At 40.4% G+C, this 25,462-nt stretch overlaps 1 protein-coding gene and 1 non-coding gene across 7 annotated transcripts in view; both read right to left on the bottom strand.

The window, feature by feature from the left end:
- Positions 1-4,077: 4,077 nt before the first annotated feature.
- The window catches only part of MRPL1 (mitochondrial ribosomal protein L1), a 69,984-nt gene continuing 48,599 nt past the window's right edge, over positions 4,078-25,462 (bottom strand). For 3 of the 6 annotated variants that reach the window (XR_011257820.1, XR_011257817.1, XM_069594450.1), the window contains 2 exons: positions 9,199-9,280; positions 4,078-4,381 (listed from right to left, as the gene is read on the bottom strand). Coding sequence is in view for 1 of the 6 variants with exons in the window: in XM_069594450.1 (XP_069450551.1) it covers positions 4,263-4,381; positions 9,199-9,280 (201 nt within the window). In the remaining 5 variants the exon portion in view is untranslated. Of the gene's footprint in view, positions 4,382-9,198; positions 9,281-22,312; positions 22,529-25,462 lie in introns of all 6 variants that reach the window. The other 3 variants (XR_011257819.1, XR_011257816.1, XR_011257818.1) reach the window with 2 other exon arrangements.
- Positions 21,092-21,198, bottom strand: LOC138443050 (U6 spliceosomal RNA). The gene has a single exon (XR_011257976.1). It is a non-coding gene; the product is annotated as a U6 spliceosomal RNA (small nuclear RNA).

Here is a 25,462-nt window from a genome sequence, read left to right as displayed (position 1 = left end):
AGGATGAATAGCGCAGCACCGGGACAGGGCCCCGCTCCTCCTCAAGAGCTGTACAGAACAATCTCATAGTTCCTCAACAAGAACTAAGAACTCCCATCCAGGTGGAGGATGGTAACTTCAGGCAGAGCACAAGCTCTGGATCCCAGACTGGTTGGGATCAGAAGGCTAATAACTGAGATTCCTGGAACATCATCACACTGTTCCAGGGGAAGGTCACACACCTTGCAGCCCTCCCCTCTACGTTTTGCAGATAAAAACTCTTCAGAGTTTGGACTTTTTGAGCTCTAGCAGCCTATTTTCCTTGCTCGGCCCTTGTGATAAACCTCTCTCTGCTCCAAACCCCCTGTTTGGTTTGTTTGGGCTTACTGAGTGTGCACCAGGCACACAAACTTGGGTTTGGCAACAGGAACTTATTAGAAATGTAAATTTTCAAGGTCCACCTCACTTTGCCAACTGGTGCCTAGCAGTTCGAGCCTGATAGCTCTCCAGGAGATTTGGATGCAGGCTAATACTTGAGAGTTACAAGTATTTACCATACACATATTAAAATTTTTACTCTTTTTAAACATAAGACTTTAATTTACTATTTTCTAATAAAGTACATTAATAATGCAATATTTAAAAAGGGGTTTATGTGAAGAATAAACTAGTGCAATTCTCTTTTTCCAGAAGGATACCATTATGAACACTCAACATTAGTTCTAGTTAGCCAAAAGGAAAAATGCTCTAATGGAAGGTTAGGGAGTAATTTATTCATAGGCCAGTTAACAGGACCCTGGAATGCTCTTGCCCAGAGCAAGTTTTCCAACCGTATTTCCTTGTTCTGGTTTGTTCTGCTCAGAAAGGCACCTTTCTAAGACATAATTAAGACCTTCAACCATACCATACCTTTCAACTCGGAAATGTCACTTCTAGAAATACAGAGAAAAATAAATTATCCTCAAAGATTTTCTCCAAATGGTTTTAAATAATAAAGGTCGAGGGGGACCTGAAAGCAACTTAAATACCCCTAAATTGGGAAATGATTCCATAAATGAGGGTCACCAGAATGAAATACTGCTCAACCATTAAAATGATGCTTTTCATACGAGATTGTAAATAATATGGGGAAATCCTTACTTTATAACATCACTTGTGTGCATGTTTCCTCTGTTCTTGTTTCTGTCAACTGAATAAAATAATGGAAAGCACCAAAATATTAATACTGGTTACCTGAGTAGTAGCACTGAGTGATACTTTATTGCTAAAATTTTTAATAAGATATACTTGATTAGTTGGAAGAACATTTACAAATACAGTAATGGTGCTTCTGCTCTGAGAATTAGGGTCTTTAACAATCAATATGTTTTCAGGACTGATGCTGAAGCTCTAATACTTTGGCCACCTGATGTGAAGAGCCAAACTCATTGGAAAAGACCCTGATGCTGAGAAAGACTGAAGGCAGAAGGGGACGACAGAGGATGCGATGGTTGGATGAATATGAGCAAACTCTAGGAGAGAGTAAAGGACAAGGAAGCCTGGCAAGCTGCAGTCCTTGGGGTCGCAGAGAGTCAGACGTAACTTTGCGACTGAACAAAAAACTTTTAGAAGACCGAACTGTGGGAAACAAGTAGATATTTTTTTCACTCCTTCCATCAATGTTCCTTCTCAACCCACTCCTCCAACTCTTATATTTCTACTTTATTCACATCAGCTGTGCTCAGTTCAGTTCAGTTGCTCAGTCGTGTCCGACTCTTTGCGACCCCATGAATTGCAGCATGCCAGGACTCCCTATCACCAACTCCCAGAGTTCACTCAAACTCACGTCCATCGAGTCAGTGATGCCATCCAGCCATCTCATCCTCTGTCGCCCCCTTCTCCTCCTGCCCCCAATCCCTCCCAGCATCAGAGTCTTTTCCAATGAGTCAATGCTTTGCATGAAGTGGCCAAAGTACTGGAGTTTCAGCTTTAGCATCATTCCTTCCAAAAAACACCCAGGACTGATCTCCTTTAGAATGGACTGGTTGGATTTCCTTGCAGTCCAAGGGACTCTCAAGAGTCTTCTCCAACACCACAGCTCAAAAGCATCAATTCTTCGGTGTTCAACTTTCTTCACAGTCCAACTCTCACATCCACACGACTACTGGAAAAACCATAGCCTTGACTAGATGGACCTTAGTCGGCAAAGTAATGTCTCTGCTTTTGAACATGCTATCTAAGTTGGTCATAACTTTCCTTCCAAGGAGTAAGCGTTTTAATTTCATGGCTGCAATCATCATCTGCAGTGATTTTGGAGCCCTCAAAAATAGCCTGACACTGTTTGCACTGTTTCCCCATCTATTTCCCATCAAGCGGTGGGACCAGATGCCATGATCTTAGTTTTCTGAATGTTGAGCTTTAAGCCAACTTTATCACTCTTCTTTTTCACTTTCATCAAGAGGCTTTTGAGTTCCTCTGCTGCTGCTGCTGCTAAGTCGCTTCAGTCATGTCTGACTCTGTGCAACCCCATAGATGGCAGCCCACCAGGCTCCCTCGCCCTGGGATTTTCCAGGCAAGAGTACTGGAGTGGGGTGCCACCTCCTTCTCCAATGCATGAAAGTGAAAAGTGAAAGTGAAGTCGCTCAGTCATGTCTGACTCTTAGCGACCCCATGGACTGCAGCCTTCCAGGCTCTTCCGTCCATGGGATTTTCCAGGCAAGAGTACTGGAGTGGGGTGCCATTAATTCCTCTGGAACCCCATAATCAGACACACCAAGAAACTGAAGTGTAATTATTCAATATTTTTACAACTTGAAACTGGTCAAACAGTTTACCTTAGCATATATAAAAAGGAGGTAAAATGGCTGAACCAGGCTTTTAGAAAGAATAGGCTTCAAAATCAGACAAACATAGGTTTAAATCTTAAATTGCCACATATGGGACCTCACACAAGTTTCCATTTCTTTTTCTGTGAAATGAGAGTCTCACCTTCCTCCTTGAGCTCCTATGAGGAGGAAATGAGAGAATGCACATAGAGCAGAAGTCAGCAGCAGGCACTCAACAGAAGGGAACTGCTGTGACTGTTTTGTAGTCAATGTTACAGTTGTTTTCAGTAAACAGTCGTCAAATTTTAATTTTCCTGTGGGGGAAAAAAGCTTAGCAGGGTACAGTCATTTGGACGTCTCAGACCACTAAAATTTCAAAAACAACGGGGAGACCTAGAGGGAGCCGTCAAATTATTCTTTACAAAGTGAGTGTTATTAAAACCCACCAACAAATTTATCAGCACTATTATTTCACAGGGCTTCCCCTTGCTGCTCAGATGGTAAAGAATCTGCTGGCAATGCAGGAGACCCAGGTTCGACCCCTGGGTTGGGAAGATCCCCTGGAGAAAGGAATGGCATCTAATTTCGTATCAGAAAAAGCCCTTGAACATCCCCTAAAAAAGTGAAAGACAGTCTCAGAGTAAAGGAAATCAATCATTTCCAAGAAAGGACAGCTGGCAACCACATGACAAAATTATCCTTAATTTTTTTGTTTTGTCACTTACCAGTAAGCATTTAAGGACCAACACCAGTTTGCAAATTGGTGGCTGAACTTCCTAGCCTGATTCTTCATCCATAAATTAAGTTGCTTTATCTACCTCATGGGATTTTCATTCTACAAACACGAACAACTTGCTATTAAGCAGAGGAATTGAGATCAAACGAAGAGAGTAAATATATAAAAATACTATACACTGTGCCTTATAATATTGCAAAGTACCGTTAAAATATACAGTATTATTACAAAAAATACAAATAATATAAACTGGTTCCTAAGAGGAAAAACGTTTCCCATCCATTTTAATGGATCAGTCATTTTCTATACTCATGCTATCACAAAAGACATTCACAAGTTTCCAGAACGAAGACTATCCATAATTTTCCTTTAGAAGAGTCATATTTGTGAAAGAGCCCACAGTTCTCCCATTTTCTGTCTTGTGGGAAATGAGGACCTTACTTTTCTCTCAAATGGTATAGCTCTCAAGGGACAGTTCTTAAGCTAGAAATTGCTGCTATAATTACCAGCATGCAGAATCTGAATTCTTAGGAAGAAAATATAACAGGATCTAAAAGGTAGGTTTAGACACACAGCAAATTTTATTTCCTTATTTTTGAAAGTGTTCTAAGATTTTCCAGGGTTAAAATTTACTTTCACGTATGATGATTAATAATAAGACACCAAACTTAAAAAACAGACAGTTTTATAATTTTCACTGTTGCTTCTCGATCCAGTGAGAATAATTTCACAATGCAACACGTTTACACAGCTTTTTTGTCACTTTCTTTGGTTTCCGCTTCTTTAGGCAACAATGGCTCGATTTTTAGTAACAAACCTTCACTTGTTGAACTTCGAAGGAAAGCACGTACCACAAAAGGTCCTGAAAACAGAGACAAGAATCAATTCTCATTTTATTTCAAACACCTAATGAGCAAATACAAACATACAAAAAGAAACCTTATAGGATTCATGTTATAGATTCACTTGAAAAGTACTGATATTATTGAACTATTATTTTAAATTATAACAAAGGGAAGATTGTTTCATTTCTAGAGAAGAAGGCAAACTAGTTGTACTAGAGTTTCAGTTCAGTTCAGTTCAGATGCTCAGTCGTGTCTGACTCTTTGCGACCCGTGAATCGTAGCACACCAGGCCTCCCTGTCCATCACCAACTCCCAGAGTTCACTCAGACTCACGTCCATCGAGTCAGTGATGCCGTCCAGCCATCTCATCCTCTGTCATCCCCTTCTCCTCCTGTCCCCAATCCCTCCCAGCACCAGAGTCTTTTCCAATGAGTCAACTCTTCGCATGAGGTAGCCGAAGTACTGGAGTTTCAGTTTTAGCATCATTCCTTCCAAAGAAATCTCAGGGCTGATCTCCTTCAGAATGGACTGGTTGGATCTCCTTGCAGTCCAAGGGACTCTCAAGAGTCTCCTCCAACACCACACTTCAAAAGCATCAATTCTTCGGCTCTCAGCTTTCTTCACAGTCCAACTCTCACATCCATACATGACCACTGGAAAAACCATAGCCTTGAATAGATGCACTCTTGTTGACAAAGTAATGTCTCTGCTTTTGAATATGCTATTTAGGTTGGTCATAACTTTCCTTCCAAGGAGTAAGCGTCTTTTAATTTTATGGCTGCAGTCACCATTTGCAGTGATTTTGCAGCCCCCCAAAATAAAGTCTGACACTGTAACCACTGTTTCCCCATCTATTTCCCATGAAGTGATGGGACCAGATGCCATGATCTTCGTTTTCTGAATGTTGAGCTTTAAGCCAACTTTTTCACTCTCCTCTTTCACTTTCATCAAGAGGCTTTCTGGTTCCTCTTCACTTTCTGCCATAAGGGTGGTGTCATCTGCATATCTGAGGTGATTGATATTTCTCCCGGCAATCTTGAGTCCAGCTTGTGCTTCTTCCAGCCCAGCGTTTCTCATGATGTACTCTGCATAGAAATTAAATAAGCAGTGTGACAACACACAGCCTTGACGTACTCCTTTTCCTATTTGGAACCAGTCTGTTGTTCCATGTCCAGTTTTAACTGTTGCTTCCTGACCTGCATACAAATTTCTCAAAAGGCAGGTCAGGTGGTCTGGTATCCGATCTCTTGAAGAATTTTCCACAGTTTATTGTGATCCACAGAGCCAAAGGCTTTGGCATAGTCAATAAAGCAGAAATAAATGTATTTCTGGAACTCTCTTGCTTTTTCGATGATTCAGCAGATGCTGGCAATTTGATCTTTGGTTCCTCTGCCCTTTCTAAAACCAGCTTGACTAGAGTTTACTAGAGATTTATCAATGAAACCACACATAATCACTAATAATTCGTTTCTCTCTTCCAGAAGGTGATCATCTAGAATTTATTTTATTGCAACGACAACCATAAAGGGAGCAGGTGGTGATATTTACCTTAGATGGCAAGATTTCAATATTTATTTAGAACAGTCAGCACATATGCTACCTTTGTGTTACCAAACATTTTTTAGTCAAATTCCCTAAAAATTAAAAAAGCTTTTATAAAGATAATGTTAAGGGACGTCATTTAAAATGGCAAAGAGAAGATAACTACACTGCTTTTAAAGATTTACTATTCATCATTCTAGGGCTTCCCTGGTGGCTCAGTGGTAAAGAATCTGCCAGCAATGCAGGAGACCCAGTTCTATCCCTGGGTTGGGAAGATGCCCTGGAGAAGGGAATGAGAACCCACTCCAGTATTCTGGCCTGGAGAATTCCATGGACAGGAGAGTCTGGTGGGCTTCAGGCCATGGTATCACAAAGAGTCAGACATAACTGAGCGACCAACACACACACACACATACACACACACACACACACACTCATTATTCTATTCCTGCTATAGGCTCAGAGGTTTTTATACTGAAATCAAAGTTCTTCAAGACATAGAAGAATCTATCTGATAGATAGAGTGCCTGATGAACTATGGACAGAGGTTCGTGACACTGTACAGGAGACAGGGATCAAGACGATCGCCATGGAAAAGAAATGCAAAAAAGCAAAATGGCTGTCTAGGGAGGCCTTACAATGAGCTGTAAAAACAAGAGAAGAGAAAAACAAAGGAAAATAGGAAAGATATAAGCATCTGAATGCAGAGTTCCACAGAATAGCAAGAAGAGATAAGAAAGCCTTCCTCAGCGACCAATACAAAGAAATAGAGGAAAACAACAGAATGGGAAAGACTAGAAATTTCTTCAAGAAAATTAGATACCAAGGGAACATTTCATGCAAAGATGGGCTCGATAAAGGACAGAAATGGTATGGACCTAACAGAAGCAGAAGATATTAAGAAGAGGTGGCAAGAATACACAGAAGAACTGTACAAAAAAGATCTTCACGACCAGATAATCACGATGGTGTGATCACTCACCTAGAGCCAGACATCCTGGAATGTGAGGTCAAGTGGGCCTTAGAAAGCATCACTACAAACAAAGCTGGTGGAGGTCACAGAATTCCAGTGGAGCTATTTCAAACCTTAAAAGATGATGCTGTGAAAGTGCTGCACTCAATATGCCAGCAAATTTGGAAAATTCAGCAGTGGCCACAGGACTGGAAAAGGTCAGTTTTTATCTCAATCCCAAAGAAAGGCAATGTCAAAGAATGCTCAAACTACTGCACAATTGCACTCATCTCACATGCTAGTAAAGTCATGCTCAAACCCAGGCTTCAGCAATACGTGAACCATGAACTTCCAGATGTTCAAGCTGGTTTTAGAAAAGGCAGGGGAATCAGACATCAAATTGCCAACATCTGCTGGATCATGGAAAAAGCAAGAGAGTCCCAGAAAAACATCTATTATGCTTTATTGACTATGCCAAAGCCTTGGACTGTGTGGATCACAATAAACTGGACAATTCTGAAAGAGATGGGAATACCAGACCACCTGACCTGCCTCTTGAGAAACCTATATGCAGGTCAGGAAGCAACAGTTAGAACTGGACATGGAACAACAGACTGGTTCCAAATAGGAAAAGGAGTCCGTCAAGGCTGTGTATTGTCACCCTGCTTATTTAACTTCTATGCAGAGTACATCATGAGAAACGCTGGGCTAGAAGAAGCACAAACTGGAATCAAGATTGCCGGGAGAAATATCAATAACGTCAGATATGCAGATGACACCACCCTTATGGCAGAAAGTGAAGAGGAACTAAAGAGCCTCCTGATGAAAGTGAAAGAGGAGAGTGAAAAAGTTGGCTTAAAGCTCAACATTCAGAAAACGAAGATCATGGCATCTGGTCCCATAACTTCATGGGAAATAGATGGGGAAACAGTGGAAACAGTGTCAGACTTTATTTTGGGGGGCTCCAAAATCACTGCAGATGGTGATTGCAGCCATGAAATTAAAAGACGCTTACTCCTTGGAAGGAAAGTTATGACCAACCTAAATAGCATATTTAAAAGCAGAGACATTACTTTGCCAACAAAAGTGCATCTATTCAAGGCTATGGTTTTTCCAGTGGTCATGTATGGATGTGAGAGTTGGACTGTGAAGAAAGCTGAGAGCCGAAGAATTGATGCTTTTGAAGTGTGGTGTTGGAGAAGACTCTTGAGAGTCCCTTGGACTGCAAGGAGATCCAACCGGTCCATTCTAAAGGAGATCAGCCCTGGGGTTTCTTTGTAAGGAATGATGCTAAAGCTGAAACTCCGGTACTTTGGCCACTTCATGCAAAGAGTTGACTCATTGGAAAAGACTCTGATGATGGGAGGGATTGGGGACAGGAGGAGAAGGGGACAACAGAGGATGGGATGGCTGGATGGCATCAGTGCCTCGATGGATGTGAGTCTGGGTGAACTCCAGAAGTTGGTGATGGACAGGGAGGCCTGGCGTGCTGCAATTCATGGGGTCGCAAAGAGGTGGACACTAATGAGTGACTGAACTGAACTGAACTGAACTGAACTGAACTGATGGTCATACTTAGCAGAACAGAATTAACATATTCACCAGTGGGTTTAACTCCCAAAGAAGGTTAAATGTAGCCTAAGATTGTACTTTAATTATACATGTGGTTTATAAGACAAAATGTGACAGACTCCTATAACGGGAAGCCTGTAAGTACTGAGTCATTTGAGGGAAATAGACTCTTGATTGGTTTCAGTCAGCCACAAGAGAACACATTTTTGTGAATGGCAAGTGATACAGTGGGAATTATACATGTTCTGAGCTTATGACACAGCTGCTACATCAAGTTTCACTGTTCTCCATGAATCACCCCGTTTATAAAAAGTGTGATTCTTCCGACATGACTAAAACTTTGTCTCTTTTCCAAAATAAATAAGATAAAGAAAGCCAACTGCTAGTACCAGTGACAAAGTGAATGGTCTGGCTCACAATATGATCTATCTCACAAATGATTTTAGTTTCTGCTTAAACACTATTTTAAGTTTAACGCAATCTGTTACAGTTTTCTTTCAAATTTGATTACATTTAATGATAGAAATAATGTGGGAATTTATCAAGGCTTCACAGTGTATTCCCTATTACTGTTAAAGAGGTTTCCTCTCTAAACAAGTACAACTTATTAACAAGGATCAGGAATACTTTGGTGAATTCAATTGTATTGCTTTAACTCCTGGAAATATCACGTTACTATAGTTGCATATTAACTGGACTGTTTTAATATTTTACATTTTTAAAGCATCCCAGGATTATAGGAAATTCTAACCCCAGTGAACCACTTACCCAAATTCAGTGGTCTTTGCCTACAAACTTCATTGATAACGGCTTGTAGATTGGCAGCTATGTGGTCACTTGGCATATCCAGCTGAAAGAAAAGGATACAAAACATTAATGATGTAAAAGTAAGACAACAGTACAATTTTTGGTAACTGTATCAATAGTTATTCCATACAGTTTTTTCAAATATTCAACTAGCGCAAATTATCTACTAAGGGATTCTACTGTGAAAGAAAAAACTTCTAAAGCTCTTCTTTTAGAATGCTACATTTATATGTCTCTACATGTCAAGACTCAATTACCTTTTAGAACATATTACAGCAAAGTATTTTGAAGTGGTTCCCACCTGTGATTCCTTGAATTCCAAATTTCCACAAAGCATATTGTTGGGTAGAATATACCATCCCTACCCGCCACTTCTCCATCCCAGGAATCAGTGATTTTTTTTCTTAAAGTTGTTAATTTATTTTTTAAAAGAAACTTAAGAAAATATTTAGAAGTTAATGCTTTCAAAAGTCCAAAATGAAAGTCCTTGACTACACACATTCAGATAACACATATCTCACACAGAGACATTTCCAAGATGCTATGCTAACACTTTCTAACTGCAATAACAATTATCTTCCTACTTAGCAAAAGCTACAGTAAGTCCTATATAGCGAATGAGCCCTATTCATAAAACACCTAACCCAGCATGCATCTTTGGAAAGTCCTAGGGTTTCTCATTCAAAATTCAATGCATGTTATTCTCTTAAATATGCCACTAAAAATCGATTCTGTTACAGTCCTATGCTTAAAGGATTTTGCAATTTGTCAAATGAATACAGTTTTTAAAATTCATATAAAACTTGTAATAGTGTAACTGGTAAAAATTACACAGTAAGAATTCAAGATCAAACAAGAATTCTATTTCCCAGTGACTCTTGAAACCACTGTGAGAAATGTGGTACATAAGTATATAAAGAATTCCTCCTGAAAAGAAAATTTTTCGCATCATCATCAGACAATATTTATTCAACATGCACTTGGGTATGATACAGTATCAAACCCTAAATGAGAAGGTCTGGACATTATTGGAGGAATTTTCATTTTATGCCAATCCATAAGTGGGAGGTTTGAGAGGGGAGAAAAAAGAAAATCAAGCAATGCTTAGTTCTCCTTATTAAATCCATACACCTTACAGACATTAAATTCCATCAAAGCAAGTAGTTCACTGACAAACAAGGTACCGTACATTTGCTATGGCAGAAAAAGAAAACAAAACATGTAGAGTATCAACACGTGTCTTTTCATTTGTCTCTTAATTCTCCCCTTCACCTCAAAAGGTCCTTCTTTCTATTATCAACTGAAGTAACCAACACTGCTCTAAGGAATTGATTTATCCTTTGTAAAGATCTATTGTTGTTCTTTAGCCACTAGGTCGTTTCCTATGGACTGCAGCCCGCCAGGCTCCTCTCTCCATGGCATTTCCCAGGCAAGAATACTGGAGTGGGTTGCCATTTCTTTCTCTCAGGGATCTTCCTGACTCAGGGATCAAACTCGCATCTCCTGCTAGGCAGGCAGATTCTTTACCACTGAGCCACCAGGGAAGCCCACAAAGACCTATAGCTACCTTAAATTTGGGAAAGTAATAGATACAAGAAAAAGCAAGAGGTCCAAATACCTTCCTTAACAGTTACAAGCTAGACTGCTGGACATTGTATACTACACTCAGATGTTTGTGACTGTACTTTCTGCAGACCTATACGGCCATTCCTACTGTAAACTAACAACATAGGCTCCAGAAATGCAAAACAGATGCCCTCAATGATTTCATAAAATCTTAAAATACATAAACTGTTTTAAAATACAGCTTACACTTTTGTCCAAATTTTAGCACCTCTAATCGTTAGTGCTATCAGCTCAGTCGCTCAGTCGTGTCCAATTCTTTGTGACCCCATGAACTGCAGCACCCCAGGCCTCCCTGTCCATCACCAACTCCTGGAGTTCACACAGACTCACGTACATCGAGTTGGTGATGCCATCCAGCCTTCTCATCCTCTGTTGCCCACTTCTCCTCTTGCCCCCAGTCCCTCCCAGCATCAGGGTCATTAGAAAACAATGAGTCAACACTTCGCATGAGGTGGCCAAAGTACTGGAGCTTCAGCTTTAGCATCATTCCTTCCAAAGAAATCCCAGGGTTGATCTCCTTCAGAATGGACTGGTTGGATCTCCTTGCAGTCCAAGGGACTCTCAAGAGTCTTCTCCAACACCACACTTCAAAAGCATCAATTCTTCACTGCTCAGCTTTCTTCACAGTCCAACTCTCACATCCATACGTAACCACAGGAAAAACCACAGCCTTGACTAGACGGATCTTTGTTGGCAAAGTAATGTCTCTGCTTTTGAATATGCTATTTAGGTTGGTCATAACTTTCTTTCCAAGGAGTAAGCATCTTTTAATTTCATGGCTGCAATCACCATCTGCAGTCATTTTGGAGCCCCCAAAAATAAAGTCTGACACTGTAACCACTGTTTCCCCATCTATTTCCCATGAAGTGATGGGACCAGATGCCATGATCTTCGTTTTCTGAATGTTGAGCTTTAAGCCAACTTTTTCACTCCCCCCTTTCACTTTTATCAAGAGGCTTTTTAGTTCCTCTTCACTTTCTGCCGTAAGGGTGGTGTCATCTGCATATCTGAGGTGATTGATGTTTCTTTCTCCTGGCAATCTCCATTTCAGCTGTGCTTCTTCTAGCCCAGTGTTTCTCATGATGTACTCGGCATAGAAGTTAAATAAGCAGGGTGACAATACACAGCCTTGACGTACTCCTTTTCCTATATGGAGCCAGTCTGTTGTTCCATGTCCAGTTCTAACTGTTGCTTCCTGACCTGCATACAGATTTCTCAAGAGGCAGGTCAGGTGGTCTGGTATTCCCATCTCTTTCAGAATTTTCCAGTTTATTGTGATCCACACAGTCCAAGGCTTTGGCATAGTCAATAAAGCAGAAGTAGATGTTTTTCTGGAACTCTCTTGCTTTTTCCATGATCCAGTGCCTGTTGGCAATTTGATGTCTGATTCCTCTGCCTTTTCTAAAACCAGCTTGAACATCTGGAAGTTCATGGTTCACGTATTGCTCAAGCCTGGCTTAGAGAATTTTGAGCATTACTTTATTAGCAGGTGAGATGAGTGCAATTGTGCAGTAGTTTGAATATTCTTTGGCATTGTCTTTCTTTGGGATTGGAATGAAAACGGACCTTTTCCAGTCCCGTGGCCACTGCTGAATTTTCCAAATTTGCTGGCATATTGAGTGAAGCACTTTCACAGCATCATCTTTCAGGATTTGAAACAGCTCCACTGGAATTCCATGACCTCCATTAGCTTTGCTCGTAGTGATGCTTTCGAAGGCCCACTTGACTTCACATTCCAGGATGTCTGGTTCTAGGTGAGTGATCACACCGTTGTGATTATCTGGGTCGTGAAGATCTTTTCTGTACAGTCCTTCTGTGTATTCTTGTCCTTAGTCTTTCATAGTTAGTACTATGTCCTCTACTAAATCTTAAAATAAATATAGTCACACATCTCACTTTACTTTTTATTTTAAATATTGTATAAAATTATGAAAAAGTTGTATGTTTTATGAGCATGCTGCTGCTGCTGCTAAGTCACTTCAGTCGTGTCCAACACTGTGCGACCCCATAGACGGCAGCCCACCAGGCTCCCCTGCCCTGTCCTGTGCGACCCCACAGACGGCAGCCCACCAGGCTCCCCCATCCCCCAGGCTCTCCAGGCAAGAACACTTGGGTGGGTTGCCATTTTCTTTTCCAATTCATGAAACTGAAAAGTCAAAGTGAAGTTGCTCAGCTCTTAGCAACCCTATGAACTGCAGCCTACCAGGCTCCTCTGTCCATGGGATTTTCCAGGCAAGAGTACTGGAGTGGGTTGCCAGGCTTCTCATTGCAGTGACTTCTCTTGTAGCAGAATACACACTCTAGGGTGTGTGGGCTCAGTAGTAGTGGCACGTGGGCTCAGTAGTTGCAGCTCCCAGGCTCCAGAGCACAGACTCAAAAGTTGCGGCACATGGGCTTAGCTGCTCCATGGCATGTGAGATCTTCCCGGATCAGGACCTGAACCTGGTTCTCCTACACTGGTAGGTGGATTCTTTACCAGTGTGCTATCAGGGAAGCCCCCATTAATGTTTTTAAGAAAAGACTGATTTACTGAATCCTACCTTCTGCTTTCATCCTTATTATATCAGAAATAACTCGCTAAGCACACTAAGGCCTTTCTAAGTGGTTCAGTGAGTAAAGAATCTGCCTACAATGCAGGAGACACAGGAGACGCAGGTTTGATCCCTGGGTCGGGAAGATCTCCTGGAGGAGGAAATGGCAACCCACTCCAGTATTCTTGCCTGGAGAATACCATAGACAGAGGAGTTTGGCAGGCTACACAGTCCATGAGGATGCAAAGAGTTGGACATAACTGAGCATGCACTTATCTTCTAAGCACACCAGACAGACAACTTCGCAAAGATGTCAGCGTGGTGGCTCAGTGGATATAGGTAAACTTCATTTCTTTGACTCTCAGATTTTCCTCTTTCCATGCAATCGTAACTTCTGCTTTCAATCACTTTCTACCATTATGGGAGAACTAAAAAACTGTGATTCTTAACCACTTTTTGTCCCTTTGAGATACAGATACATGCAGGACAAAATGTAGTCATGAGACTATCTGAGGCTGTGATTCTTAAACTTTTTTCGGTTACCAAATCTTGCTCCAGAATAAGGTACTCAGGCACACAAAAATTTTAGCTCATGTTTTTAGGGTCTTCAAGGATTCTTAGGTTAAGAGAAAGAGGAGGAGAGAAGAAAAGCTCCTGAGGAAAGGGTCTCAGTTAAAAGGAACCCTTGGGCCACACCTGGAGAACCACCAATGTTGGAAGTCAGCTCAAATACTTTGAAAGACTAAGGACAAGAGTATGGAAAAAGGATTCAACTTAATTGTCTACATTTTACAGGGGACGGACCTAAAAAGAAAAGCAAAGTATGTGCACACAATTCTTAAACACTCCTGTGTTCCTCCTAAAGTGGCCCGCTTCTGTCACTGTAAATGTTCCAACAGCCTCTAGATGACTGATCATCTCTAACTGGAAACTGCTGCTTTGAATAAGCACTTGTTAGAACATCTGACCTTCCAAATCTCTTCCAAGTGCAATGATCTAGGATCATACACAGGGTAGCCTGGCAGTGGTTTCTGCAAGTGGGCCAACACTCCTAATTCCCTTGATTCCTGAAGGTTTAAAGCAAGAAAAAGAAGACCGTCTGTATTTCCTACACAACATCAAGGAAAGTGATAGCAACAGCAGCAGTGGTAGTGGTCGGGGTGGTAGTAGAGGTAGTAGAAATAGAGCAGCTCTATTTATTGGGTGCTTACTCTAAGCCAACTCTATTCTAAGCACTTACACATTCTCACTTATTTCTCCCAAACATCCTAAAGATGGGTCCCATTATCGTTTTCCTTTTACAATTAGAAACTGAGACTTAGAAAACTTTGTAACTTATTCAAAAGCAGCCTGATGATAAAGAGTGGTCCAGCAGCTATGTGCATGAGCTCTAAAGGCAGAGAAATGTAACTCTGAAACCCACTTCCACTGCTTACTAGCTTGTGACCCTGGGCTAGAAAGTGATGGTAATCCTTATGAAAACTGAAGTATCCGTTCTCTGGAAAACACAAATGACTTGTTATAAACTAAGGAAAGAAAAAGAGAAAACTAAGTGAAATACTGAAAGGAAAAGAATACGCATTTAAGTGGGAAAAATGCAAATTTTTCTTTCTGCCGAATGAATCCTTTTCTACATTCCCAGCTTTTAGATGTTCACAGCACACAATCTAGCAACATTCACTTGGCCTTCACTCTTTGTTGAGCATTGACTGGGGCCTAGGAATGGAAAGATGAGGAAGACACAAATCTTACCATCAAGGAGCTTACCATGTGGTCACTAAAATACAACGTGACAGGTGCCACTCAAACTAAATGAACAAAGTGCCACAAGGGTACAGAAGGAGAAGTGACTGTGACAGGGAAGGCCTCACAAAGGTGATATTTAAATGGAGGCTTAAAGGATGAAGAGTTCTGAAGACAAACAGGATCTACTAGGCAGAGGGAGGAGCACACGGTACTGTGAGAACAGGTGGTTCAGGCGACCAGGAGGCATCTCACTGCCCAGGGTTGGTTGCAAACTCAAATGACTCCAGTGGCCAGAGCTGGTAACATGCACGACTGAAGCAGACCAGGTTTGAGTGCATGTGCATATATGACCTGCAGGACACAGGCTGTGCAGAGGTGAATAGCACTGCCCCACAGGGAGGAGGCAGTGGCCACTCAGTGCTAACAGAACGTTACACTGAGGTCTCTGGGGCCAGTTTATCAGAACTCTTGACTCATCAAGAATAACAAGGAATCTGGATTTCTGGGTGATATCATCTAGTTTTTAAATGCTGAATCAATAAAACAAAACAAGTCTGGGAGCCAAACTCAGCCAATTTGCAACGCCAGACATCAAGTTACATCACTGAAAATAACAGGAAACCCTGAATTTGAACTTGGCACAGTGATTTGAGATGACACTGTAAAAAGATTTGAATCTATAGCTAAAGATTTTAGAATGTGTGCATCCTAAGTCGCCTCCCTTGTTTCTGATTCTTTGCGACCTCATGGACTGTAGCCCACTAGGCTCCCCCGTCCATGGGATTCTCCAGGCAAGAATATTGGAGTGGGCTGCCTTGCTCTCCCTCCTCCAGGGGATCTTCCAGACCCAGGGACTGAACCTGCATCTCTTATGCCTCCTGCATTGGCAAGTGGGTTCTTTACCACTAGCACTACCTGGGAAGCCCTAAAGATTTTAGACTATATTCTGTCAACCATGAGAAGCTACTTAATGTTTATAAGTAAACAACTGGTATTTCTGAGCTATGTTTTAGAAAGAATTTTAAAGGAAGGGTGTATAACAGGAACTGCCAGACTTTTCTCTATAACTGGTCAGAGAGAAAATATCTGGGGCTTTGCAGGCCAAACGGGCTGTCACAAATACTCAATTCTGCTGTTGTGGTACAAAAGTCATCCTAGAGAATGCATGAACAATGACCACAGCTGTGCTTAAGAAAGTGTAACTTACAGAAACAGCTGGGGAGCTGGGAGGGTCCCACAGACCACAGTCTGCAGACTCCCCCCGGTGAGGAAGACAGACCAAAGGATGCCTGGGAAAGTAGTGGCCAAAAGAAACCATTCATCATCGCTACAACAGAAATGATTTTTGTTTTGTGTGTTTAACAGAAACCTTTGTTGGGTGCTGATAGACTTTCAATGTATCCTACAATGCATCTACTTATGCAGATGAGGCAAAAAAATGTTTTTTTCAAGCTAAGAATTGAACTGCCATTTAAAATAAAAGTAGGAAAAATGCTCAGCAACTGTTCTGACAACTGCCGCAAATTTTACATACACACTTGAAACAAGATATTGCATGCGGCCTTTCTGGAAGTTTGTTCAGGACTGATGACCAGAGTCTACATCTGAAAGCAAAAAAGGCATTTAATGCCCTATATTCTTGGCCTTCCCAGGTGGCACTAGTGGAAAAGAACCCAGCTGCCAATGCAGAAGATATGAGACGCAAGTTTGATCCCTTGGTCACGAAGATCTCTTGGAGGAGGGTATGTCCAGTATTTTTGCCTGGAAAATTCCATGGACGGAGGAGCCTGGTGGGCTACAGTCTATGGGGTCACCAGAAGTCAAACATGACTTAGCACACATGCTTGCATCCACACTCTATATTCTAAAGAAAGATGCCAACAATTAAGGTCATAATATTCTCACCATAATCAACAACCATGCAAAGCAACAGCAGGCCAAGAGGCAAGGCTCCAAGCAGCTCCTGTGTGGACTGGGGGCACTGCCAGAAGAGGGAACTGGTGGTTGAACAAACATATGCCTGAAGGACATCAAATCAGTAAGAGCTGGTCAGAGGAGTAGCGACAACCAAAGCGGGGCCACAAACACAAGCAGGTAAGACAGGGCAGTTGCTTCTACTCCCTTTGTTAAGCCGTTACACAGGGGAGTTATGCCTGGAACCTGCAGTGGAGCGAGGCGTTTACAGCTGTATTGAGTCACTGCCACACTCTACAGTCTAGAGCGGAAGAAGGTGTGAATGAAATTTTAATAAGCCCTCCCCGCTTCAGAGCATGAGCCATAAAAGCCTGGTTCCAACTTGAACGAGGAAAAGCTTTGGATATGAGATCAGAGTTTTGAACTGGATCTCACTGCACTTTTAATTTCTGAATTAGATCACTGGAATTATGCCTGTCACTCACCTCACATGCCTGTGTATAAGACAGAAGCGAAACTGCATAGCACGCTAGGAATCAAGGAGTGGGGAAGACTATTTCATGTTTGCACTTCACTAAATTCAGACTTTTCAATAGGGCTGTACATTTACACACAGACGTATTCTGTGCACACGAAAAATGTGAATATACGTTCACAGGAATGACGGTTATAATAATAACTTATGGTGACCAGTGGTTAAGAATCTACCTTCCAATGAAGGTGGCATGGGTTAGATCCCTGGTCAGAGAGCTAAGATCTCACCCGCTGTGGAGCAACTAGGCCCACGCGCCACAACTACTACGCCCATGCCACAACTGGAGAGAAGCTGACTGGCTGCAACAAAAGATTCCATAAGCCACAGTGAAGATGCTGTGTGTGGCAACTGTAATATTAGTAAGACCCAGCACACCCAAATAAACAAACAAGTGATGCTGGAAAAAACTTAAACGGCCCCAAAGAAGGACTGAGGTTGAATCAATTATGATATATCCACAAGATACTACTATGAAAATAAAGCTTTGCAAGAATTTTAATAATTTTGGAAAATATTCAAGATACACTATTTAAGGAGAAGAGAAAATTCAGTATATAGTATAACAGTAATTACATAAACAAGAAATAAACACATAGTGCCTTGCAAATCTCCTCCTTTTTCCTAAAGCCCTGATGACACGAATAAGGGAGATGGTGATGAACAGGGAGGCCTGGCATGCTGTGATTCATGGGGTCGCAAAGAGTCCGACACGACTGAGCGACTGAACTGAACTGAACTGAACTGAACAAACACATACTCACAAAATACACGCATAGAGAAGGAGCAATAATGAACAGTACTAAAATGTTACCAACTGCAATTTTAAAATGTTATAATCTTATTTATGCCATTTGGTATCTTTCAAATATTATATACGTTACCACTTGTTAATTACAACAACAAAAAAAGAACACTAGGTTTAGCTTAGCATTTTAAATTATAAAACTAGTCCCTTACTATGGTGAAAAAATGAAAGGCATACTTTATCTCTTCGTGTTTCCTTGAAACAAAATAAAATCCATTCTCACTGTTGGTACTGAGGGACCCACCCCCACCCCCACCGAGCAACGGTCCTAACAGGCTTATACATATTGATAATCATATTTAACTGAAAGACAGTAAAATTGACCTTTTCAGGGTGTACAGTACTATCAATTTTAACTCATGCAAACTCTGAGCAACCGCCATCACAATACTACACACAGAACCAAAACCCCTCCCTCACGTGACCTCCCTTAGCCATTCGTGATTCCTGGCAACTAGCGACTTGTCATGATGGCTTCGTTTTTTCTAAAAGATCATACAGATGGAATAACATGTAACCTTTCCCTCCTCCAAAATTTAAAAAAACTGTGGTAAATATACATAAAATTTACCATTTTAACCATTCTGAAGCGCGCGGTTTCAGTGGCATTAAGCCCTTCGCGTTGTTGCGCGGCTCTGACCATCTTACCTCCAGTACTTGTTCTATCTTCCACGTCTAAAACTCTGTATCCATTCAACACTGACTTCCAATTCCCTTCAACCATAAGCCCCTGACAACCACCGTTCTGTTTTCTGTCTCTGTGAATTTAACTGCTCTAAGCAGCTCATATAATATTTGAAATCACATATTTGTCCTTTTGCGACTGGCTTATTTCATTTAGCATAATGTCTCCAAGTTTCATTCATGTTGTAGCAAATATCAGCATTTCCTCCCTTTTAAAGGCTGAATAATATTCTATTGTATGTACATACACATTCTGTCCATCCACCCATCCTTTGACACTTGTGAACCACGCTGCTATGAATATACATTTATCTATCTATGTCCCTGCTTTCAGGTCTACATGTATGTATCTGTAAGCGGAACTGATGGATCTTATGGTAAGTATGTTTAATTTTTTGAGGAACCACCATACCATCTTCCACAGCTCCTACCCCACTTCACATCCCCACCAGCACTGCACCAGGCTTCCCACTTCTCCATATTCTCACCAGCACTAATCTCTGCTTTTCTGATAACAGCCATTTCAATAGGCATAATACAGTATCTCCTTTTGATTTTAATTTGCATTTTCTTGATGCTAATGATGCTGAGTATCTTCATGTGTTTACTGGCCATTGTGCATCTTATTTGGAGAAGTGAAAAAAGTGAAAGTGTTGGTCGCTCAGTCGTGTCCAACTCTTTGTAACCCCATGGATTGTAGCCCGCCAGGCTCCTCTGTTCATGGAATTCTCCAGGTAAGAATACTGGAGTGGGTAGCCATTCCCTTCTCCAGGGGATCTTTCCAACCCATGTATTCAAATCCTTTGCTCATTTTGTCTTTTTATTATTAACGTAGAAGAGTACTTTATATTTTAGCTATGCTTTTTATCACATATATATATACACACACACATGCACATATAGTTTGCAGATATTTTCTGCCATTCAGTGGGTTGCCATCTCATTCTGTCAATAGCATCCTTTGATGCACAAGAGTCTTATGCATTGATAAAATACAATTTATGTCTTTTGTTGCCTATGCTTTTGGTGTCAGTATGTTACTTTATTTTTTATTTTTACTTTATTTTACTTTACAATACTGTATTGGTTTTGCCATACATTGATATGAATCCACCACGGGTGTACATGCGATCCCAAACATGAACCCCCCTCCCACCTCCCTCCCCACAACATCCCTCTGGGTCATCCCCGTGCATCAGGCCCAAGCATGCTGTATCCTGCATTGGACATAGACTGGCGATTCGATTCTTACATGATAGTATACATGTTTCAATGCCATTCTCCCAAATCATCCCACCCTCTCCCTCTCCCGCTGAGTCCAAAAGTCCGCTATACACATCTGTGTCTTTTTTGCTGTCTTGCATACAGGGTCATCACTGCCATCTTTCTAAATTCCATATATATGTGTTAGTATACTGTATTGGTGTTTTTCTTTCTGGCTTACTTCACTCTGTATAATAGGCTCCAATTTCATCCATCTCATCAGAACTGATTCAAATGTATTCTTTTTAACGGCTGAGTAATTAATACTCCATTGTGTATATGTACCACAGCTTTCTTATCCATTCATCTGCTGATGGACATCTAGGTTGTTTCCATGTCCTGGCTATTATAAACAGTGCTGTGATGAACACTGGGGTACATGTGTCTCTTTCAATTCTGGTTTCCTCAGTGTGTATGCCCAGCAGTGGGATTGCTGGGTCATAAGGCAGCTCTATTTGCAATTTTTTAAGGAATCTCCACAGTGTTTTCCATAGTGGTTGTACCAGTTTGCATTCCCACCAACAGTGTAGGAGGGTTCCCTTTTCTCCACACCCTCTCCAGCATTTATTGATTGCAGATTTTTGGATTGCAGACATTCTGACTGGTGTGAAGTGGTACCTCATTGTGGTTTTGATTTGCATTTCTCTAATAATGAGTGATGTTGAGCATCTTTTCATGTGTTTGTTAGCCATCCATATGTCTTCTTTGGAGAAATGTCCTTTTAGTTCTTTGGCCCATTTTTTGATTTTTAAAAATATGGAACGCGTCACGAATTTGCGTGTCATCCTTGCGCAGGGGCCATGCTAATCTTCTCTGTATCATTCCAATTTTAGTATACGTGCTGCCGAAGCGAGCACAGTATGTTACTTTCTGAGACTACTTTCCATCAGGTTACAGTATGCAACCTTTTGAGAAAATGTCCTAAATTATTGTGTCTATCAATTGTTCACATGTTCTTTTAAATCACTGAGTAGTATTCCATTACACAGATGTATTGGAGGGTTTTTTTTAAAAGCCATTCATGTATAGAAGGATAACTGGGTTTTTTCCATTTTTTGATAATTATCAATATAGTTCCTACAAATATTTGTGTGGCTATCTATTTGTGTGAATGTTATGTTCTGATTTCACCATAAATGTTTCAACTCTATGGGAATGGAATGGGTAGACCTTACAGTAAATATATGTTTAGCTTTACAAGTTACTATCAAACTGTTTCTAGAGTGGCTGTACTATTTTGTATTCCTACCATCACTATATGAGTTTGTCTGTTATCTTGCCATTTTTTAAAAAGTAATTTTCTGCACAATACTTCCTCCTTTCCTTTTGAGATGTCAATGTACGAAAGTTAGAGCTTTGTTGTCGTTCCATAGGGCCTTGATGCTCTTTCCCCCTCCCCAATCTTTCATCTCTGTTTTTTAGACTGCGTAATTTTTATGATTTATCTTCAAGTTCTCTGACTCTTTCCTCTGTCACTTCCATTAATTTCATCTCCAAGAGTTTCTACATTAATTCTTCTGAGATCCCTTTCCTAAGTTCCCCTCTCTTGTAGATAAATGAGTACTTTCTGATTCCCTGGGGCTCTCCCTTTTCAGCACTCTGCCCAGAAAGCTGAGGTTTTATTTATACTTTGCCTCTTACTTTCTCCAAGTGTTCAGGCAGTGGGGGCCAACTGGCAGGAAGTCAGAGAAAATAAGAACAGGTTGCACGTCTCAACCTCTCATGACCACAGATCCTCCAACAGAAACGAAGGCAACCCCCTTCCTCAGCTTTAGATACCTATGTCTTCCTCTATGCCCACTATCACCGCATAATAGGAGCCATAATCTCTACGTTCCAAGCCTGAGGTTGAGGGCTTCTCTTAGAGCCCTCCTGGGGCTCTCTCTGTCCACAATGATGTCCACTGCCTGGTTCCACACTATGTTGAGACCAGGCCATGTGACAACACAAATGGAAAAATGGAAAACTCACCCCCAGTCTGGTGGCATTTCAAAGTTTGGTCTTTCCTAATTCTCTTGCTACTTTTTACTATTCAGAGTCTTCAGAAAGCTGCTCCGGGCATTCTGTCCAAGGTTTACAATAGGTGTACTCACTGACAGAGACACAGAGTCAGGTGATTATTACATCAGCTCACTTGGAACCAGAACTTCCCATGCTTATGTTTTATATATTTATATTTTAGGGTTTCTGTAAAGGACCAAAGAGTAAATATTTTAGGCGTGGAGGGTCATGTATGACTTCTTTTGCATACTCTCTTTATACAACCTTTTAAAAGACCATTCTAAGTTCATAGGTGGTATAAAAATAGACCACAGAGCCACTGTTTTCCAACTCCTGTATTAGAATACATTATTTGTCTCCAAATAAATGAAAATTCATGCAAAGACAAGCTGCAGTATGAGTTATGCTTTATACCACTTTAACAACTCAATACCTTTACCAAAATCTATGAGTCCTATGAGACAGAAGCAGCCTTTATCATTGGTCATGATAATCTATCTGAAAAATGCTTAATTTTGTCTTTATATTTAATATATTTAATAACTCTTAATAAGATCTTACAGCTTTTTTATTGTTTACTATAAATACTATATTTCTAAATGTTATTATTTGTTTAGAAGTAATATTAATGAATGAACGCTGGATGGCATCACTGATGCCATGGACATGCTACAGTCCACGGGGTGTACAGTCCATGGGGTCACAAAGAGTTGGACATGACTGGGTGACTGAACAACAGCAACAACAACAATACTAATGAAAATCACAGGGAATTCTCTTTCAGATCCATTCACTTTCTAGGATTTTGATAAAGACAGAATTCGGTAAAAGCTGTCATATTTATCACTGGCTTTTGAAATAAAGCTAACAAAAGAAAGCTGTGTGTGCAGTATACTGACAACTACTTATCAAGAAATGGGTTTGCAAACAAAGGAAAGCCAAGTCAGTGTACTCCCCTACTCCATGTTATGTCACATTTATATTTTTCATCACCTGTTTTTCTGTTGATAAGTGATCACTACGTTGTTGAGTTAATGCTGTTTCTCTCAAATGGTATGGTTTTCCTTATGGTATTATTTATATCTGATGGAAGGGGAGAGTGACACTTTCAATTCCCAAAAGCACTGAGAAATTAGCATCTGATTTTACGACAGTATTGCTAAGAAAAGTAGAAATGATAATAAACTCTTTTTAATTCTAATATTCCCACTGGTAAGAACACTGATAAAAATCCAACCAAAGGCTGTATCCTAGAATACTACAAAGGCTATTCATCCCAGTTAAATAAATACACATCTCTCACAATGAAGCGCTGAGTATCACAATGAAGTGCTAGTATATTGACATATGCTGGGCCCTGAATAAATACTATATTCTCCTCTTTCTTAACTCCATACTCTCTTAGATTTACTGCCAATCTACTTCCTTTATTTTTAATGAGAACTAAAAAGTACAGAATTTGACTTGTATGTTCTACAGCTTACTTTCCACTTTTAAATTTGTCTGTGACACAGTACCTGGCAGTATACCAAAAATAATGCGACCAAAAAAAAGTTAATCATCAACTGGAAGAAATGGAGGAAGAGGAGGAGCAGAAGTGGCAGTGAGCATGTGCCCATGAGCTGCTGCCTTGTATCCAACCACTGTTTGTATTTGATTGTTTTCAGCAATACTCCTTGCTTGCAGCTTTCTCAACTTGAGGACCTAGGGCCTTCACAATAAGCCTTCATTTTCCATGTGCTATACTATTCACATCTTGTTTTAACTGAACTCCGACACACTCACTTCTCCTGTTCTAACACGTTTGCTAAACCTGAAGGCTCTGATTTCAACACAAGATTTTACTATGTTTATATTCCCTACCCTTGAACTTGTTTATTTTTGTTACCATATACATTATCTTTCATCAGCTGCCAAGTTGACAAGATTCTTGCCACGAAACAATTCACTATTACACAAGCAAAATACAGTGATACACACCTAGGAAGGGACCATGTCTACAACTTTAAAAAGGAGGAAAAAAGCACATCAAAGACAGGGCCTTTATATTATGTATGTCAAAGATCCAAGTATATCTGAAGCCCAGACAAGAAACACTAGTTAAATCAGGTCTTGGCGTGATTTAGCATAAACAAAAATCTGAGCTGTCCTATCCTGTTTTTTTCTTTTTCTCCTGTTACGAAAATGTTCTGTTTGCTAATAGCATTATTTACAAGTTCTCAAAATCAGGATATTTTGTTGTTCATTTCTTAAGTTGTGTCTGACTCTTTGAGATGCCATGGACTGTAGCACTCCAGGCTCCTCTGTCCCCACTACCTCCTGCTGCTGCTGCTAAGTCGCTTCGGTCGTGTCCAACTCTGTACGACCCCAGACACAGCAGCCCACCAGGCTCCCCCGTCCCTGGGATTCTCCAGGCAAGAACACTGGAGTGGGTTGCCGTTTCCTTCTCCAACCACTACCTCCTAGGTTTGCTCAAACTTCACGTCCATTGAGTTGGTGATGTTATCTAACCTCTCATCCTGGATATTCACGTGACTGTAAAAGGGCTACAGCTGGTTTTCCTTTAATGCTATGATAACCATTCATGTCAAAGCTAGGCTATTATGTTTAAAAGATGTTCTTCAAAATTTCAATTATATTTAATGGAGTTTTTAGAACCGTTCCTCAATCCAAATTACTTTTAAGAGTTTATGTTCTAGTTTCATATTAATAAATTAAAAGAAAAGAATTAGCAATAGCTTCTAAATTAAAATATAACAAGTAGCATACATATTTTGAAAATACACTGTTTCTTTAGAATATTTTACTCTTTTATTTACTTAAGCAGATTTCATATGATACTAGTAGGAATCTGTCTGGGGATAGAAGAAAATAAATAGGAAGAGTAGGACTTCACTCACTCCCAGGAGGAATCAATGTTTCATAATAAATGTACTGATGCCACTAATTTGGAATTAGTAATAATTCAAAGACTGTCAAAATATATTTTAAAATATATTTCAAAAGTTTTATGATGTAATGAATGAATAATGTAAGATAACAGAAAAATATTTAAACATCTTTAGAGAACAAACATTTATATAAAAACATTGTTTAATATAAACAACTGATTTGTTAGTT

The sequence above is a fragment of the Ovis canadensis genome, chromosome 6 (assembly GCF_042477335.2).
Source record: "Ovis canadensis isolate MfBH-ARS-UI-01 breed Bighorn chromosome 6, ARS-UI_OviCan_v2, whole genome shotgun sequence".
In the NCBI taxonomy this organism is placed as follows: Eukaryota; Metazoa; Chordata; class Mammalia; order Artiodactyla; family Bovidae; genus Ovis; species Ovis canadensis.
This window is presented reverse-complemented; position numbering and strand designations above follow the sequence as displayed.